At 43.2% G+C, this 20,286-nt stretch overlaps 1 protein-coding gene across 3 annotated transcripts; it reads right to left on the bottom strand.

The window, feature by feature from the left end:
* Positions 1-1,772: 1,772 nt before the first annotated feature.
* Positions 1,773-20,266, bottom strand: NFS1 (NFS1 cysteine desulfurase). 3 transcript variants are annotated; one of them, XM_058562799.1, is made up of 13 exons: positions 20,132-20,264; positions 19,435-19,544; positions 18,562-18,678; positions 17,386-17,469; positions 14,261-14,413; positions 10,768-10,861; positions 9,691-9,825; positions 6,845-7,002; positions 6,053-6,158; positions 5,891-5,972; positions 5,154-5,237; positions 4,647-4,736; positions 1,773-2,516 (listed from the first exon to the last, which is right to left on the bottom strand). In XM_058562799.1, the coding sequence occupies exons 1-13, from the start codon at positions 20,226-20,228 to the stop codon at positions 2,453-2,455; spliced, it is 1,374 nt and encodes a 457-aa protein (XP_058418782.1). In that variant the 5' UTR covers positions 20,229-20,264; the 3' UTR covers positions 1,773-2,452. The 3 variants fall into 3 exon arrangements, with proteins under 3 accessions (XP_058418782.1, XP_058418783.1, XP_058418784.1); XM_058562800.1 differs by lacking the exon at positions 9,691-9,825 and having other exon boundaries at positions 20,132-20,265; XM_058562801.1 differs by lacking the exons at positions 5,154-5,237; positions 5,891-5,972 and having other exon boundaries at positions 20,132-20,266.
* Between the last annotated feature and the right edge of the window lie 20 nt (positions 20,267-20,286).

Genomic DNA, 20,286 nt, shown 5'->3' with positions numbered 1-20,286 from the left:
TCGAGCCTCTGCCAAAGGCGGAAAATAGTGCCTATCTTGCAGAAATGTTTTGAGGATTAAATGGACTACAAAGTGGTGCCTAGTTCTATGATGCCTTGACAGAAGAACCAAAACTTGATTCTTTTTTCCCATTTAAAAATTTCAGTCCAGGGAGGCTTACCCACCAGACTTCATTAACCACCCTCCCAACAGCTACACTTTAGTATTATTTTGATACAGAAAAGATTATATACTCTTTGTGGGTATAATATAGTGTATTAAAAACAAAACCTACTATATGCAACATGGTATCCAGGATTAGATCCTGGAACAGAATAAGGATATTAGTGGGAAAACTGGTGAAACCTGACTAAAACCTGAAGTTTAGTTAATACTAATGTACAGATGTTAATCTCTTAGTTTTGACAAATGTGCCCTAGTTTTATATAAGATGTTAAAATTAGAGGAAATTGGGTGATGAATATATAACTGTACTATCTCTGCAATCTTTCTCTAAAATTATTCAAAATAAAAAATTTTATTTAAAAAAATTCTGTAATTTCATCTCCTCCCTCCCTATTCATCTGCATTCACCATAGTTTAACCTAGTGGCTTTCACATTTTTTTGACCATCACCCACATAAGAAATGTGATAAGAAATCACATTTGTAACCTGGTATACACATTCAAATATATAATCAAAATAAAATACTTTATGTGTGATGTACTCTTATTTTTTCTCTTGCTTTTTTTTGTGTGTGTGTGACCAAGATTAGCCCTGGGCTAACATCTGTGCCCATCTTCCTCTACTTTATATGGGACGCCACCACAGCATGGCTTGACAAGCAGTGCGTCAGGGTGCACCAAGGATTGGAACCCGTGAACCCCAGGCCACCAAAGTGGAGAGTGCACACTTAACCACTATGCCACTGGGCCAGCCCTTCTCTTGCTTTTTTTTAGTTGCTGGCTACTATCCACTTATGGTTTCAGATCCACAAATCAAGGCGGGGCCAGCTGGTGGCATAGTGGTTAAGTTCACACACTCTGCTTCAGTGGCCTGGGGTTAGCAGGTTTGGATCTCGGTCACGGACCTATGCCATTTATCAAGCCATGCTGTGGCAGGCGTCCCACATATAAAGTAGAGGAAGATGGGCATGAATCTTAGCCCAGGGCCAATCTTCCTCAGCAAAAAGAGGAGGATTGGCAACAAATATTAGCTCAGGGCTAATCTTCCTCACCAAAAAAAAAAAAAAAAAAAGATCCACAAATTGAAAAATTCTACTCTAGCTGTGTTGGCCTCCTATTGGTTTCTCAAACACATCATGCTTTTTCATACCTCAGGCCCTTTGCTCTTGCAGCTCCTTCTCATCCCTCACTCGTCCCTAGCTCTTCCCATGGCTGGAAATCACATTTTTGCTTAAGTAACACCCCAAAAATCTTTCCTAGTACACCCAACATAGTAGGTTCTCCCCGTTATTTCCTCTTACCATCCTGTTTCTTCCATAGCACTCATCACAATCTATAATAGCCTTATTTGTTTACTTCTTGTTTTCTGTCTCTCTACTAGAATGAAAGCTCAATGAGGGCAGGGTCCTTTTTGGTCCTGTTCACCAGTGTATCCCCAATACCCATACCAATGTCAGGCTCCTGACAGACACTCAAATAATTGTTGAATGAAGAGATATGCAAGCAGATTGAGTCATCTATGGAAATCAAGTAGAGTGATAGTCTACTCTACAGTTCCCAAGTGCAGCCTGGAATTTTCCCGGAGCCTCTCATAAAGTCACAGAGTAAACAGAGGAAGGTGATTTTATTTTTCTCATCTGCAAATTAACAAATTTTTAAAAAGAAATATAAATTATTAGAATAATGGATGGAGTCACATAGGTATTTCTAGCTCCATTAGGTCAAAGAAAGGAAGGAGGACAAGAACAGAAAGGAGACAAGCCTTCTAGGAAACTTGCTATTCGGTCTACAGTCAACATGAAGAGGTGGCCTTTGGAGCCACAAAAAAGATTAAGTCGTAGTTGATTATGCTTGTTCCTGAAGGAGTCAGTCTCGCTGAGCAGCAGTAAGTGACAACTCAAATGTCCACGTACAGCATCGGGATCCCTGAACAAAGAGCCTTCTTCCAGTTCCTCTGGCTCTCCCCACCAAGGATACAGACATGTCCAGCAGCAATATCATAGCAAACGTCCCTCCTGTTTCAGGATGAGAATATCCGCTCATTGTAAGACCAGAGAAGGACTAATAGAGACAAATGGGGAGTGTTCCCCTTCAAAAGAGCTGAGGCTAGGGAAACATAGTTTTCTTCTGTTTCTGTCTTGGAGGTGGGCTGATGCTGAAGTCACCTGGGCTATACCAATTCTGGTTTGAACATGGAGCACCCACTGCATGTAACAAGGTGCCCGGCTGTGCATGGGTTGGTGAGGCAGGAGGAGCCAGGCCAGCACAAAGTCAGAGGCCCACTCTTCTAGTGTTGGGTCCACTTGATACTCTTGAGGTCAATGCCATCCTGCACCATCTCCCAGAGAGGGCTGCCAAAGAGAAGAGGTATTGGATGAGTGAGGGCTTAGAAAGGAAGCAGACAACATTGGCTCCTAGGCCCTGAGCCCTGACTTGCCTCCATCTGTTCTTGTCTCTCCACCACCTCCTTGCCCTGAGAGACCCCAACGCAAGTGGCTAGCAAGTCTTTCCCAGCTATCTGTAAGTCCTTGTCAGCTCTAGCCTCTCCCCAGATGTCAACAAACAGTAATAACTAGGTACCCAGGCTCAGCTCCAATGGGGCCAGGCCAATGGCATCAGGTCATATTCATGAAGCTCTCATCCCATTCATGAGAGGCTCTGGTCACAGTCTCCCTGGGGGAACCAAGACCCTTGGGACCTGTGTAAGCAGCAAGTTTCAGCCTCTCTACTAACCCCCACCACAAATGAACCATTTTTCAGCACTTGCTTCTGAGTTTTGCTCTAGTTCTCAGTTAGGGGTAGAGCATAACCCTAAATCACTTGGGTATGTAGCACCCTTACCCAATTCCTGCCAGCTTCATCTCCTCAGAGTTGGACTGCACTTCCAATATCCCTGGCTCCAATTCAAAACGACCTCTTGGATCTCAGACCTGGTCATCCCATTTCACACAAGAACTGCTGCTGAGAAATCTCTGCTAAGCTCTGATCCCCTTCAGCTTGGACGTCTTAGATAATGTTCCTAAACAACACATTACTTCAGCGTGTTATGATCATGGGATTTGTGGTTTGCATTTCTCCAGTTAATTTTCTTCTACTCAATTTCATTCTGTTCTTGGCTTATCCCTCTCCTTTACACTATGCATTCCAGCATGCCTTTCTATTTATGACATTTTCCTTGGCTCCTTAAAGTTAGCCATCTCCTTCCTGCCCCTTCTCTTTAGGGAAAGTCACTTATTATCATGGCTCACAAAATAAAGCTCTGGCTGAGGGATAATGGGACCAGGCTGAATTCAGTTTGTAAAGAGTCAGAATAGGGTGAAGATGCTGAAACCACACAGATAGGAAGAATAAGGCTTTGCTCGCAGCATGGTCAGTAGAAATGCCCTTTGAGTGTTGCCAGAGAATATCATAAAGCCAAGCAAAGGAGGAATCTCAAGCCTAAGAAAGCTAAGTAAGCTGTAGATATTTAAGCAATACACCTAGGCCCTGGGAAGAAAAATCCAGAGCCCAGAAAAGCCTGACAGAGCTCACAAAGGGAAGCAGGGTATATACGTGAACTTCCTCACTCTCATCAACTAGACCAAGAGAATGCTGAAAGTCAAACTGAACCAAAACAGAGCTAGACTCTGAAAAAATCCAGAAGACTTAATGTTCTCAGGAGGAAGCAGAGCTCTATGACTACTAGGGGAATCCCCGGTAGTAGCTGGCTAGTAGAGGATCTCTGACCTTTTTAAGCACCTCTACAAAGAAAACTCTGAGTAGTGGTTCTTAAACCTTTTGAGAATCTGATGAAAACTATGGACTTTCTTCCAAAGAAAATGCACAATTTTTTAAAACTCTAAAAAAAGAAAAAAGAAAATACACAATGGCACAATATTTAGCATATAATTTTGTACCTCCTGAAGTTTAGCCACAGAACCCAAATTAAGAATCCCTATCTTAGGGCCGGCCCCGTGGCTTAGCGGTTAAGTGTGCATGCTCTGCTGCTGGTGGCCCAGGGTTCGGATCCCAGGCGTGCACCGATGCACTGCTTCTCCGGCCATGCTGAGGCCGTGTCCCACGTACAGCAACTAGAAGGATGTGCAGCTATGACATACAACTATCTACTGGGGCTTTGGGGGAAAAAATAAATAAAATTTAAAAAAAAGAATCCCTATCTTAAAGGGAGTCTTCCTATTCTTAGTCTACGAATCATGAATTTTGTATCGATATTGCTTGCAATGATAACTATTAATATTATCAATAACAATAATGAAAAACATCTGAATTTATGTAGTTCTTTGGTTTTTAAAAACATTTTTTCATATTCTAAAAACAAGTAGCCAAGGAAATCCACTTTCTTGCTTTGTGGAACCTCTGAATCCTAAAATCTAGGTATTCTCAAACTTTGGTTTCTGGCAGTGTGAACACATAGCCTGAGGACAAGAGAGGAGCCAAAACTTCAATTTCTTCCAAAGGGTCTCTGGTACAACAGTGCATACCTCATTTCTCGAAGACGCTTCACGTGGTGAATGCACTTTTCCACTGTGTAGTCCACTTCCTCCTCTGTAGTGAAACGGCCGATGCCAAACCTGAAAAAGGCACAGGAGAAGAGCTCTGCATCAGAGCTCTGGCACTGGGGTAAATTCATTCAGCAAATACTCGCTGAGGATCTACTCCACAAAAGACATGGAGAGAACATGGTTCTTCCCATCTAGGTCTGAGTTTCTCAGAACATGGTCTGTGGACCACCCACATTAGTATCACCTGAGAAGTTTCCTACTCCTTCTCCAGACCTAGTGAATCAGAATCTCTGAGTGTGGGACTCAGAAATCTTCATCTTGCACAAACTTCCCAGGTGATAGTCAACGAAGTCTGAGAATCACTGCTCTAGAAACCTCCATGAAGAAACAAGAAGGGATAAGGAACACTAGACCGAGGAAGACAACAGAAGATGAAAAATACGAAAGAGGATGCCTTTCATAAATGTTGCAGCTCAACTGACTGACCTGATAGAAGAGTGAGCTAAATCCTCATCAGTGCCAATTGCTCGAAGGACATAAGAGGGTTCCAGGGATGCAGAGGTGCAGGCACTGAGGAGAAAGACATAGAGCCTTACCCAGTTCATCATCATCTGTTTTTAGCCACAAACCCCCAGTATTGCTTCCACCCCCCAGGCCCCTAGAGTCATACCATGGAGACAAGAGAGACATTCTAATCTGGCAGAGCTAAAGGGCCCAATGCTGCCTGCAGTTTCTGGGATGTGAACTCAGCTCCTCAGGCCTCTATGGAGGATAAGCTCCTTGAGCAAGGACACTACCAAAGCATGACCACGTGAGCTGGTCTGACAAGAAGAGGAAGCAGAGGACCATGTGCTCACTCCCCTGTGACCAAATACACCAACTGTATCAGCCCAGACAGCAGCTAAACCTTTGGTGGCCTTGGAAGCATACTTCAATTTTGGAGGCCTGCAACAGAACTGCTAGTATAAAGCTAGAACAGATACATGCATCTCCTGGGACCATAAAAGGCACAAAATTCTACCCCAGGAAGCCCTCCTAGAGTGGCAAACTTTAGCCTGTGCTCTGCCAGCTAAAAAATAGGTGCTTACAAAATGACCTTTACTCTTAACCAAGAACTCTCGTGCCTGTCATCTCCACACTGGGAAGCTTAATAATCTATTATAACACTTAGAAGCCAGGCTAATCGGCACTGCCACAGTCCCTGTCTATCCAATCCAACTCACCTCCCTGAGGATAAGGCAACATCCTTGAGTGCCATCAACAGGCTCTCTCCTTCTACATATGCAAAGGAGAGGTTGATACAGCCTGGAAGAAAGCACCACTATGAGAGGAGTCACAGAGTTTCAGGCTCTTCCAGAATGGGAATAGAAAGGGAATGTCCATACCTGGGTAATGGTGCTCAGGGTCCCCATTCATCACCACATCTGGAAGGCTCTTCATTATCTTCTGTGTCAGCCGCTCTGCTAACTTTGAAATCCGCTTGTGGTCATACTGAAGAGCAGGCAAAGGAGAACTAAGCATAGTAACCATCAACAGCTCAGAAACACACATGACGAGGAGCCCTTCTCCTGTGCCCAGAAGTGACTATGCATCAGGCCCATCTATTGTCCTGTGTTACTCATGGAGACCACTATATCCCCAGCACTGAGCACAGTGCCTGTCATGCAAAACTGCTCAATAACTTGACACATGGTTTCAAAACCCCAGAAATAGGGGCTGGCCCAGCGGCGCAAGCAGTTAAGTGCACACTCTCCGCTGCAGCAGCCCGGGGTTCGCGGGTTCGGATCCCAGGCGTGCACCAATGCACTGCTTGGCTGAGCCATACTGTGGCGGCGTCCCATATAAAGTGGAGGAAGATGGGCAAGGATGTTGGCCCAGGGCCGGTCTTCCTCAGCAAAAAGGGGAGGATTGGCAGATGTTAGCACAGGGCTGATCTCCTCACACACACAAAAAAAAAACAAAACCCAGAAATAAACGAACTGGTAACTATTGAAAGGGCCTAGATTTTGGAACCCATAACACCTCCCTCAGAACAAGATGTCAGCAGTACCAGGACAAGGATGGTTTTCTTAAACCTCCTCTTCTGGCAGAGATCTGACTCAGTCATGCCGAGAAGCCTCTAACAAGAGACCCAGCACAGGGGAAGAAGTTGTAGAAGGGAACTGCTCTCTTCATACCTCCATCTCTTGCTGTGCCACCTCACACGCAGCCCCCAGCCCCACCACCAAGGGTGTGGGCACTGTCCCAGACCGCATACCCCGCTCCTGGCCCCCTCCACTCTGCAGGGCCTCCACACGCACACGGGGCCGGCGGCGAACGTAGATGGCACCAACCCCTGAGAGACAAAGTTTGTTACAAAAAAGAGAAAAAGAAAAATGCAGTTGAAACAAAATATCACTTTCCAAAGGGGTCAAAATATTTTTTTCAACTTTTCTGTAAGGCTGAAATTCTTCAAAATAAAAAAAGTTGAAGGAAAGGAAAAAATAGCAGTAAAAGCATAATACTTATCAAAATTATTTAATATCAGGAAGGTAACTACCAGAAGGATTAATGACCAAAATGGTTTAAAGTAGCTCCCTATGCATGTATGAAATGATATCATGCAACACAGCATTATTCATAACAGCAAAAAGATTGGAAACAACTTAGATGTCCATCATCAGGGGAATGGGAAAATAAATTTGGTACATTCATATAATGAAATACAAAACAGCTGTATAAAAGAACAAGGAAGTTCCTTCTGTACTGTCACTGTAAAATCTCTAAGATACACGGTTAGATAACTCGCGAAATCTCAATAAAGTCTGTACTTGAGTTTAAAAAAAAGATGCATTGTTAGGTGAAAAAAGCAAGATACAGAACAATGAGTATAGTATGCTATCTTTTGGGTAAAAAAAAAACAGAAGAGGCAGAAGGGAAGAATATATGTGCTTGCAAATGCACAGAATAATTCTATTAAACTTTTTTTTTTTTTTCCATTTTTCTCCCCAAAGCCCCAGTAGATAGTTGTATGTCATAGGTGCACATCCTTCTAGTTGCTGTATGTGGGATGCTGCCTCAGCATGGCCGGACAAGCAGTGTGTTGGTGCGCGCCTGGGATCCGAACCCGGGCCCCCAGTAGCGGAGCGCTCACACTTAACTGCTAAGCCACAGGGCCAGCCCCTGCACAGAATAATTCTAGAAAAATACTCAAGAAACTTCCTCCCCCGAGGGGAACTACATGGTTGGGAGACAGACTTTCCACCATGTACTTTTTGTAGCTTTTGAATTTGGAACCATGTGAATATATTACCTTGCCTAAATAGGATAAAAATTTAAAACAAAAAAAAAAAACTTTGAGGAAAATACAGGGAGAGATCAGAATGGAAGTAAAAATTAGCACAATCTCCCAGAGTCTATCAAAACTTAAAAATGTATATAACTTGTGACTCAACACACCCACTTACAGGAATTTCATACTAAAATATGAGCATGGGGCCGGCCCGGTGGCGCAAGCGGTTAAGTGCGCGCGCTCCGCTGCGGCGGCCCGGGGTTCGCTGGTTCGGATCCCGGGCGCACACCGACGCACTGCTTGGTAAGCCATGTTGTGGCGGCATCCCATATAAAGTGGAGGAAGATAGGCACAGATGTTAGCCCAGGGCCGTGTTCCTCAGCAAAAAAAGAGGAGGATTGGCGGATGTTAGCTCAGGGCTGATCTCCTCACAAAACAAACAAATAAAATATGAGCATGAATATGCAAAGATATTCACTAAGTAGTCAAGGGTTTTTGAATAGAGTGGGCACTTGATGAAGTTCATCTTCTCCCACACAGAACAACTGTTTAGGCAGAGATTGCAGGTACCATAAAAACTAAAGCAGTGGTTCCCAAGTTTATTATGAAGGACCTCAGTTCTAAATAATTTATGTACCAAACTGTATTTATTGAGAAATACTTCATTTCCCCTTTAAAAATAAAATCAAATTCAAGATCCTACACTATTTGAATCTCTGCAGTTCCCAAGTTCAGAGAACAAGTGCTCAGATCCCATGACTGGATAGTGCAGGATACCACGTTATCTAAATCTACTTAGATCCTGAGTTCGGAAAGCAGGAGTTTTGATAGTGAGAGATAACTGTACACATTTAAATGCTGATCACAGCTTCTGCTCACTATGAGTTAATTGGTTTTATCAAAATAGATGTACAATAAAAGCCAATAAAGGCAACATTTTAGTTAAAGATAGAATGCCTGTTGGGCTTTTTAAAATAATAGCTCACAAAAACACTCTTTACAACCTCTTGGAACCTTTAGAAGAAGCCATCTCACACACATACAGGAGCTACCACCCGTTTTTCTACAGGGTGTACACCCAGATAACATACCTTTCAGACACAGAAAGTGTACCAGCATTACCAACCACCACAGGCTCTCACCCCAGAGAAAGAGGAGTTGTTGTCTTTTACGGCTACTTCCATAAAACAGAGGACAACAGCCTCTTCCCAAAGGTTGGGGTGAAGAGGCAGAATTCAAGCTAGAAAATATGCCTAGGCCAATAGAACCATAGAGAACAGACAAGTATCCCTGAGAGACTAACAGGAGTACAGACTACTAAGTCTAGGAACAAACACCAACAGAGGTAAAAGCCCATACAGTCTTCCCCTAGGGTAAAGCAAGACACAGGGAATGAAAGACTCAAAGAATTTTGCTCTGCATATCATAGTGGGGCAGACAAGATAGCTGGACTTATCTAGCTAAATTTGATATGACAAAACCCTTTATTTCTCAACCAAATTAACATCTACATGCTTTCTAAGGATTTTTCTAAAGATACTAGGGAAAGATGGTCTGCTATACAGTAATTTTGAGGGTCTACAAATAGGCAAGTGTTCTTGGCTATTGCTAAATGACACTTGCATCCTGCAAGGCATTCTGAATGTAAAACTTCCTCTGAGGGCAATGGTAGTCCCAAATGAGTACAAGGAACATCTCTCAAAGGGTTTGCTGGGAGGTACAGAGAGGAGGAATTCTAGAAGGGGTTAGTACCTTTGGGACCATAGATTTTGTGACCACTGATGCTCATGAGATCAATTTTCATGTCGTTGACATCAAGTGGGATTTTTCCAACAGCCTGGGCTGCATCGGTATGAAAATATACCTTTCTGGAACTACAGATCCGCCCTGAGGAAAGAACAGAGAGGAAGAACCATAGCACAATGTTGGGAAGTCACGTGGCAGTGGTCCCACAATGTACCATGAGTTCTAAGGCAAAACTGTATCTGGCATTAGCCTCTAGCCATATAGTAAATTACATCTCTCTTTCTTTCTCCTTCTCTCTCTCATTCTCAGCAATAGTTTCCTTGACTAGAATAAATAAGAGCAGGGGCAAAGCACCAAATCAAAATACCCAATATTCTGATGAATAAGACTCTTCCTAGGGGCCGGCCCGGTGCCGCAAGCAGTTAAGTGCACACGCTCCGCTGCGGCGGCCCGGGGTTTGCCGGTTCGGATCCCAGGCGCGCACCAACGCACTGCTTGTCAAGCCATGCTGTGGCGGCGTCCCATATAAAGTGGAGGAAGATGGGCATGGATGTTAGCCCAGGGCCAGTCTTCCTCACCAAAAAAAAAAAAGAGGAGGATTTGGCAGATGTTAGCTCAGGGCTGATCTTCCTCACAAAACAAAAAAAGACTCTTCCTACCTCATTAACACCGGCCTTTCAATATATCAGATTAACTTTTAGACCCTTTTTGATTTAGAAGAAGCAAAGATTAACAGATCTATTTGCTAATGTGCCTACAAGGTTACAGGGTTAGTGTCTGGCTCTAAGAGAGCATAATAAAGAGATGTTCTAAAGTGAAAAAGGAAGAGAATAAAGGTTGGAGGATTTTTTGTTTTGTTTTCTGCACCAACTGCAGTAAAATGAAAAGAATATAAAGGGTACTAGACCTGGATTCAAATACTGGCTATGCCACTTACAATATGTCTCTGAACAAGGAACTGAAGCTCTCTTTCCCTTGATTTCCTTACTGTACTTTATAAAGTGTTATAGCTCCCAGTCCACTCCAGCTCCTCAGATAGATCCCAGTCGTGGGAAAGCATCAGGGTCCACCCATAATACTCACCTATTTCCGCAATAGGCTGCTTCACTCCAATCTCATTGTTCACAGTCATGACTGAGACCAGGCTGGTATCTGGCTGGATGGCAGCCTCTAGTTCCTAAAAACATCAGGAGTAAGGAGACTATATAGTATCAACAAAGTTCTCCCTAACTCAGAATGTAGGTAAGCTTAGTCTTGAAAAGGGGCCTTTCACTACACACCTATCAGAACGGTTAAAATATAAACAATGAGGGGCCAGAGTGGTGGCGTAGTGGTTAAGTTCACACGCTCTGCTTCAGCAGCCCAGCACGGGTTCAGATCCCAGGCACGGACCTACACACCGCTCCTCAAGCTGTGCTGTGGCAGTGTCCCACATACAAAATAGAGGACAAGTGGCACAGATGTTAGCTCAGCAACAATCTTTCTCAAGCAAAAAGAGGAAGACTTGCAACAGATGTTAGCTCAGGGCCAATCTTCCTCACCAAAAATACATAAATAAATAAATAAATTCCTGTATTAATAAAAAAAATAAGAAAACAATGAGGGGCCGGCCTGGTGGCATGGTGGTTGAGTTCACGTGCTCCGCTTCAGCGGCCCGAGGTTCATGGGTTCGGATTCCGGGCTCGGACCTACACATTGCTCATCAAGCCATGCTGTGGTGGCGTCCCACGTACAAAATAGAGGAAGACTGGCACAGATCTTAGCTCAGGGACAATCCTCCTCAAGAAAAGAGAGGAAGACTGGCAACAGATGTCAGCTCAGGGCCAATCTTCCTCACCAAAAAACAACAACAACAACAAAAAAACCAATGACAACACAAAATGCTGGCGAGAATGCAAAGAAACTGGATCATTCATACACTACTGGTGGGGAGGTAAAATGGTACAGCCACACTGGAAAACAGTTGGTAGTTTTTGTTTCTTATAAAACTATGAAATTACCATATGACCCAGTAATTGCACTCTTGGGCATTTATCTCAGGGAAATAAAAAGTTAACCTATACATAAATGTTCATAGTATCTTTATTCATAATAGAAACAACCCAGATGTCCTTCAGCAGGTAAATGGTTAAACAAATTGTGGTACTTCCATAACATGGAATACTATTCAGTAATAAAAAAGAACAAACTGCTGCGACAGGCAACAACTTAAATAATTCACCAAAGACTTACGCTAAGTAAAAAAGGCCAATCCCAAAAGGTTACATAACTATATGATTCTATTTATATAACATTATCAAAATGACAAAATTAAAGAAATGGAGAACAAATTAGTGGTTTTAAAAGAACACTGTGGAACCATCATTGTGGAGATGAAATTGTTTTTTGACCATGGTGGTGGTTACACGAACCTGCACATGATGAAACTGCATAAACTAAACATACACACACAAGTGAGTACAAGGAAAACTGGGGAAATCAGAACAAAATCGTTAGATTGTATCCATGTCAATGTCCTGGTTGTGATATTGTACTGTACTTGTACAAGATGTTATCATTGAGGGAAACTGAGTAAAGGGTACATGAGATCTCTGTATTATTTCCTACAACTGCATGTGAATCTACAATTATTTAAAAATTAAAAGTTTAATAAAAAAAGAAAAGGGAAGGCTTTCCTGCGGATGGTTGTCAGAGTAAGCTGCAAAGAACAAAGTAACAAAAAACAAGGTTACCATTAACAACACTGAGGTAGGGACCACATCTGACTGAAACATTTATCTTAAAGGAATTATTAATCATTATTATCAAAGGATAATAATCAAAGGAATTATAACTCCCAACATCTGTTATGCTTTCCCTGACACTGGTCTAATGTAGGTTCTCAATGTTATGTTTCTCTCAGCTTCTTGTTTGCTTCCTTCATAGCATTTATCCCAATTTGTAATTATTTCATTTATATGTTTGTTTACATGTTAACTGTTCCCTTCACTAGAATGTAAGCTCCCTGAAGGCAGGGACTAGGCTTGTCTTGTTCATCCCTCTATCCCCAGTGCCTGGCACTATAGCACAATAAATACTACGAAGTGAAAGAAAGGCACTGTGTTAAGTATTATGAGAAATAAAAACACAGAAAATATACACTCCTAGCATTCAAGAAATTTAGCCTAGTGGAGACAAAGACATATGCATACAACAGAGCACAGAAGTAAAAAGCCAATAAGTAATTGAGGGAATTAAGAGAAGAAAGAAATTAAAAGGGGTTGGAGCATCAAAGAGATTTCATGAAAGAGCTGGGACTTCAGCTAAGTTTTTAAAAGAGAGAGAAGATTAAGGTAAGTGCAAAGAAAAGGAGAACAGATCAAAGGTGAGAGGATATGTGAGGACAAGTCCAAAGTAGGACTGGCCAGGGCACGTTAGGGAGATATGAAGGCAGTGTGGCTGAAACGAAGGGTTTTATGAAGGGGCATAGTAGTCAGAAGGACTGAAAGAGTAGGTTACAACGAACGTGTCTACTCTGAGACCAGTATTACCCTGATATCAAAACCAGACAAAGATACCACAAGAAAAGAAAACTACAGATCACTATCCCTAATATATACAGACGCAAAAATCCTTAACAAAATACTAGCAAACAAAGTCCAGCAACATATACAAAGGGTCATCCACCATGACCAAATGGGATTTAATCCAGGAATACAAATTCAACATACCAAAAAAAATCAATGCATACACCATATTATAGAACAGATAACAAAAGCACATGATCACCTCAATAGACACAAAAAAGCAATTGAGAAAATCCAATGCCCTTTCGTTAAAAAAAAAAATTCAACAGACTAGCAAGAGAAGAGAACTTCCTCAACCTGATAAAAGAGATCTAAAAAAGAATAGCTACAAAAAATCCACAGCTAATATCACACTTAATGGTGAAAGCTTTCATCTAAGATCAGGAACAAAACAAGGGTGTCTGCTCTCACCACTTCTATTCAACTTTGTATTAGAAGTTCTTGCCAGGGCAATTAGGCAAGAAAAAGAAATAAAAGGCCTCCAGCTTGGAAAGAAAGAAGTAAAACTATCTCTGTTTGCACATGACAGGGCTCTGTCTACAAACTGCATCTTAGGATTTGTCTAGGGATGCTAGTATCCAAAATCTAGTGGACAAGATGCTTGGACTCATTACCCAAAATGGACATATAAGGACATGGGCCAAAAAGGGAAATATTCCTCAAAAAAACTACACCTCCTTTTTAGGGGGATGAGAGACATTAGTGTAGGGGAGGAGGCCAGAGCTCTGCTATGGTGAGTGTGAGTCCCTGGCATCCTGCACACATGCCCAGTGGCTCTCATACAAACCAGGAAGCACTGACAAAGCTGAGAAACAAATCCTCCAGAGAAAAGGACAATGGTACACATGCAACAGGAAGAAATTCTTGGTTTCTCTGCCAGGCCTATTTCTCTAAACCCCACCCTCACCATTAGATCTAGTCCTTCAAGCTCAAGCTGAGGCTGAAGATGGATTTACAGGCTGAAGCCAAGCTCCTCCTATTTTGCCCTTCCTCCCAAGACCCATTCCTACCTTCAAGTCGATGATCCCACTCTTCTTCACTGGGAGGTAGGTGACCTGAAAGCCCTCGGCTTCCAGTGAACGGCAGGAGTCCAAGACACATTTGTGTTCCGTCTGGGTGGTGATCAAGTGCTTTTTCCGTGACCTATAGAACCTGGCCACCCCCTAGAAATTGGTGACAGTGGAAGGAAGGAGAATATACTCAGAGAGACAGCAATGACTTCAATCTCATTTGTAAAGGGAAAGTAGGCAAAGGCGGTATGCTCCAACATCAATTCTCTGATGTTGGAGCACTGACTAAATCACTGGCCACACAACTGAAATCAATCTCCAGGCCCCCTCAGCCTCCCCAGAGGGGAGCAGGGCTGAACGTTCCCACCTTCTAATCACATGCCTGGTCTTTCTGGAGTGGCCAGTGTGTCCCTTGAAACTATCTAAGGACCCACCATGAGTCATTTCATTACCATAAACTCAGCTATGGTCCAAGGAGGTTTGTTATGAATAACAAAAGACATTTCTATCATTCAGGAAACTCCAAGGGTTTTTGAAGCTCTGTGCCAGGAACAGAGGACAAAAACTCAAGTTATTTTTTATTATACCATAGGTGGAAAATGGGCAACATGTCTATCCTTGCATCCCAGGAAAAAGCCTCTCTCTTTTATTTCTATTTAAATAGCAAAACATGCAAATATGGTGATACTGATACCCAAAGCTGGCAGCGTAGAAGTGAAACTCATACACTCATTCCTTACTGATGGCAGTATTTATGCTATAATCTCTATAAGCTAGACTCACATAAGAAAGATGTCTTAAAAGCTGTATTCGCACTCTTTAACTGTGATTCCTCCTTTGGGAATTTACCTTAGGGAAATTTTTCAAAAGATAGATGAAGCTACAGAGACAAAATATGCTTTAGTTATATTTACAATTCTTAAAAAATGGAAAGATTAAACACAACCAACAATATAGAAATGAACAGTAAATTGTGATAACATAACTCCATGAAAAAGAATATATTAAAAATTATGGATTTTGAAACAGAAGAACATAGGATATGTTATTAATGGTTATAGAAGAATAAATATGGCATGCTACAATTTGTGAAAATATTAAAAGCAAATTCATATGTATGTATAATTTTTTTCTGGAACAATACTAAACAGAATTAGTTTAGAATTAACAGAATTAACTTTGCAGATCAGGACTCTGGGTCAGAAGAGGAGAGGAAAACTTACACTTTATTTTAAATCTTTCTATAGGGTTAAAAAATCTCACCACATATGCATGAATTACTTTCAAAAAATTAAAAGAAATAAAATGTGCAACCCTGTACCTCATAGAGCTTATTATAGAGTACTTCTTTAGAAGCAAAATATAAAAATAATTAGGCCAAAATTATAAGTACATTAAAAACTATGTTCTCGAGGAAAAGGAACACTAAAAGCAAAACATTTAAAGTCCCCTCTGCCTTCCTATCTTAGTTACCCACAGTGTAGAATCCTCTAATAGAAGATACACATTTACTCTACCCATCCAGGAGACTAAGGGGACAACTGTCACAACTATTCTTAGCAATCCTTGACCTCTAGGTTTGGGATTTGTGGAGACTTTCAAAGCAAACATTTTCAGTTTTGAAAACGCTCCCTATGTCATCAGTGCATTACCTAAGCAGCTCAAAGGAAGTTTAAAGGTGCTTAACACTCCCTCAAGGTTGTTTTTCAGAGCTATGTCGGGAAGAGATAGCAGTGGTTCAGTGGCCTGAACCAGAAAGAGCCCCACTGCAAGGGCAGCGCCTGCGCAGATGACCAGAAAATGCCCTTTTCCTCATCTTAATACTATAATCTCCTAGGAGAAGCCTAGGCCTTATTAGCATTAGCATAACATGATATATGCAACAGTATGTTGTCAGACTGAGCCTGCACCAGCTAATACCCACCTCTACATGTGATGACAAAACTTTCCTTTTGTCATTCATTCCCCACCCGAAAAAAAAGACACCTGCTTCCCTTTGTTCAGGGAGGACCACGACTTTGGAAATGATTCCGTGTGGTCTCCAACTTGCTGCAAATATACTTTACTTTGTGTGACAACTACTTCTGGTGGAGAGTCTGATTTTAACTCACCAGGGAGTGAACTCATTTTGGTTTGGTAGCACCTATTCCAGAAACCATCCTCATCTTTGGAGGGAGCTCCACCCTGGCTCTGTGGTCTCTGCAGTCCAAAAGGACGGCTTTCTGCTAAAACGGGATTGGGCAGTGTGTTGATGACTTTGGAGCCCGTCCCAGGCCTCCTACACTCAGGCCAAGGTCAGAAAAGCTAATACTAGCAGCAGAGTTGAGAGACACTGGTGAGAGGGATTAGAGCCCTCTTTTTGAACTATAACATTTGAACTATAGCAGCCCACAATTTATCAGAGCCTTGGTATTTACACAAGTGATTCTGACAACCAGGCCCAGTTAAACATGATTATGTTCTATGAAACACCAACATGACTATTGAGAGTGGAATTTTACTTTTGCTAGCACCAAAGATCTATATGTCTCAAGGATAGAGTGCCTGATCTTATAATGGGTGACCAAGTAAATGCCTGCAGAGGGCACCACAGTAACCAGTACTTCAAATTGGGATATCTAAAGAAACAGGAGGAACTGGTTGCAAACAGATTTCATCAGAAAGAAAAGGGAAGGCTGAGAGGAAGGCAGCCCTGAAATCACACATATAAGGGTGAAGCTGGTAACAAGAAGCAGAGAAACATGCCCAATTATAAGTGTACTCTGGACTTCATTGTGACTAGATCAAAAGGATGGGGAAAAGGGTTGAGTCCCATTATCCACTCTCTGAACCAACTGAGCTGCCATCCAAAAAACCAAGTGGTTAAGGGTCCAAGAGCCACCTCCTTTCTTATCCAACTACCTCATTGAACTCAGTTCAACAGGAACAAAGACTTAAGACAGAGTAGATTCCAAAGGGTTGAAGGAAGCAACAAATCAGAAAGGATGTGTGCTTGTCTGTGTCTTTTCTTCACAATAGGGTGGAAGTGGGTGGCTGGGAAATACATATATGAGCGAAAATGGTGGAGGGACACCATCTCCCAAGTCAGGCAAGCCCAAATATGCCCTCTGGTTCCCTTGTCTTACCTTAATTGCTATGTTGTTGGATTCAGTAGCACCACTAGTGAAAATGATCTCACGAGGATCAGCCCCAATCAGAGATGCTACTTGCTGAAAGCCAAAAAGCAGAAATAAGTAATGTCAGTTCCCCAGGCAGGAACGTAGCTACAGATACACCTGGGACAGAGCTCTGGAGCAAGAAGAGCTCCACTGCATTCTATCAACTGCTGAAGAAGCTCTGCACCCATTAGGGTCAAAGAATAGATTCAGTTACTTCCCAGATCCCAGGCTCTTTTCCAGCCCAAGAAAAAATAATAATAATATTGGTGTTTTTCAAAAAGCACTTATTCAGCTCTTAGTATATGCATAGGCATTGTGTTAATAAACACATCACCAGCATTGTCTCATTTAATCCATCCAATAGCCCTAGGGAATAGAAACTATCAGCATCTCAGGGGCCAGTCCAGTGGCACAAGCGCTCCGCTTTGGTGGCCCAGGGTTCGCAGGTTCAGATCCCAGGTACGTGCTGATGCACCGCTTGTCAAGCCATGCTGCGGCGGCATCCCATATAAAGTAGAGGAACGGGCACAGATGTTAGCCCAGGGCCAATCTTCCTCGGCAAAAAAAGAGGAGGATTGACATGGAAGTTAGCTCAGGGCTGATTTTCCTCACAAAAAAAAAAACTATTACAATCTCCATTTTCAATACGAAGAAATTGCAGCTTAAAGAAATTAGTTGAGGCCGGCCCAGTGGCGCAAGCGTTTAAGCGTGCGTGCTCCGCTTCAGTGGCCCGGGGTTCGCCGGTTGGGATCCCGGGCGTGCACCGACACACTGCTTGTCAGGCCATGCTGTGGCGTTGTCCCATATAAAGTGGAGGAAGATGGGCATGGATGTTAGCCCAGGGACAGTCTTCCTCAGCGAAAAAAGAGGAGGATTGGCAGATGTTAGCTCAGGGCCGATCTTCCTCACAAAAAAAAAAAAAAGAAAGAAAAGAAATTAGTTAACTTGCCAAAGGCAATTTAGCTAGGAAATGTGGGAACTAATCAAATGCCTTCAGAGGAACTCCAAGGCCTACTCTCTGAATCTCTTCCTGAAAGAGCCCCAAACCATTTCCACCTCCACCCATATCTACCAAGAAGGAAATGCCTACCACAGGCCACTGAAACTCTGACATTAGAACCTCCTAGAATCCTTTGTACTAACCTCGCGAGCATGTTCCATGGCTGCCTCACTCTCCCAGCCATAAGCATGTGTCCGGGAGTGTGGGTTCCCATAGTAGTTGATTAGGTAAGGGAGCATGGCATCAAGCACCCGAGGGTCCTGAGCACAACAGAATACATGTCTCCTTGAGCCCAAAGTTAACTCAGGCCCCACTTCATGCCCCCAGACCTGCCCAACCTGCTTCAATACACTCCCAACCTTCAGACACTGCCTAGATTAGGCCTCAAACATTCTTCCATCCCCTCAGGTGCTAACCAAATATCAGCCTAATATACTTCCATTCCCAATTCATCTTAAATCAGACTATTCTACTATCTCCTCAGGTAATCTACAAACATTGCCTTGTCCTGACAGCTGTTTCTGCAGGTGTTTCCATTCCTGCCAGAAAATGTGATCTACAAGGGGTGAGGACATAACAGAGTCCACATGTTAGCAAAACCTTGCATTAATATTCAAGTGATTATCATGTTTCATGATATTCATGATATTTCATGATAAGCATGATTATCATGCTTAATAGATTATCAAGCTATTCTAAAGGCTGCTTTATGTCTTTTAACCCATTTAGTACTTGCCCAAATTCACACAGTTCCAGCTAATTCCAGAGCCCATGCTTTTTACTACTACTATAGTGCCTGCACTGAAGTGATTTGACCAAGGTCAATAGCTAGTAAGAAGCTGAGCCATTTCTAGCAGACTACAACTTAAGCCTCTTGATTCCCAGCTCATTGCTTTTCCCAGCACACTTCTCAATGGCTCTCACTTCCACAAGGATCCAGCCATTTCTGGGTATTGTCACTTCTACAATATAATTCCTATAAACAGCCTCGGGGAAAGCTGCCCCTCCATCCTTACCAGAGGAGTTGTAGCTTGCACATCCATATACAGAGGTCGCAGCACCGACTCCGCCTTTGGAGCAGTGGCTGTATCTGAGGGAACAGCAGACTGGGGAGCATGGTCTACAACTGACAAAAAAATGGAACGGAGTGGCCAAGTGAGAGAGGATGCAACTACAGACACAGGGCATCCAAGATAGCATAAGGTAAAAGCTAGATGGAGGCGAGCTAAGTTTACGGGATGCTGGGTCGAATCTCAACGTAAAAGCAAACAAAACAGAGAACCTGAGGAAACTGTAAAAGGAGGGAAGGGAGAGAGACAGGGTTCTTAAAAGGGGATGTTGCGACAAAATTCACATTGCGTCGTTGGGAGTAGGGAGGGCTCTGAAAAGACAAAACCATTTAGAAGGAATGTGGAGACAAGAGTAGGTAAGATCTTCAAAGGTTACTGGTCTCTAAAAGTTGGCCAGGAGAGGTCTGAAGGCCGAGCCTCAAAGGCTCTGAGGACCTGCGGGGCAGGATCTGAGGGAGGGGGCGCGGCGAAGTCAACCGTTAAGGGCCAGCCTGAGCAAGTTCGACGAGTGTAGCCAAGAGGAAAGGTCAGAGGGTCTGGGTAGCTGGCCGGAGAGGTAGGCTCTGGAATATTCAGGCCCGCGCCGAGGGGGAAAGGTCTGCGCCCGCAGGAAGGGTGGCAGCGAGCGGGACCCGGAGCGTACCGCGCAGGCGCAGCCCCCGAGTGGGCGCCTCGGGCCTCGGCCCCCGAGCGGCGGGCAAGGCTGCAGCCGTCCGCCTCCAAGCGGATCGCAGCAGCATGATCCCGATGGCAGAGCCCCGGGCCGAAGTGGCTTCAGTCCTCAGCTGCGGGGTCCCG

This window comes from Diceros bicornis, chromosome 19 (genome assembly GCF_020826845.1).
Source record: "Diceros bicornis minor isolate mBicDic1 chromosome 19, mDicBic1.mat.cur, whole genome shotgun sequence".
NCBI classification, from domain to species: Eukaryota; Metazoa; Chordata; class Mammalia; order Perissodactyla; family Rhinocerotidae; genus Diceros; species Diceros bicornis.
The sequence above is the reverse complement of the archived record's forward strand: the minus strand, read 5'-3'. Positions and strand labels throughout refer to the sequence as shown.

Bases quoted from the DNA above. Each gene is read 5' to 3' on its own strand.
- NFS1 (XM_058562799.1), bottom strand. From the start codon at position 20,228: ATGCTGCTGCGATCCGCTTGGAGGCGGACGGCTGCAGCCTTGCCCGCC. The intron at 5,973-6,052 runs GTATGGACATTC...GCTTTCTTCCAG, and splicing joins CCCTGAGCACCATTACCCAG to GCTGTATCAACCTCTCCTTT. The intron at 4,737-5,153 runs GTCAGTCAGTTG...TGCCTTTTTCAG, and splicing joins TTAGCTCACTCTTCTATCAG to GTTTGGCATCGGCCGTTTCA.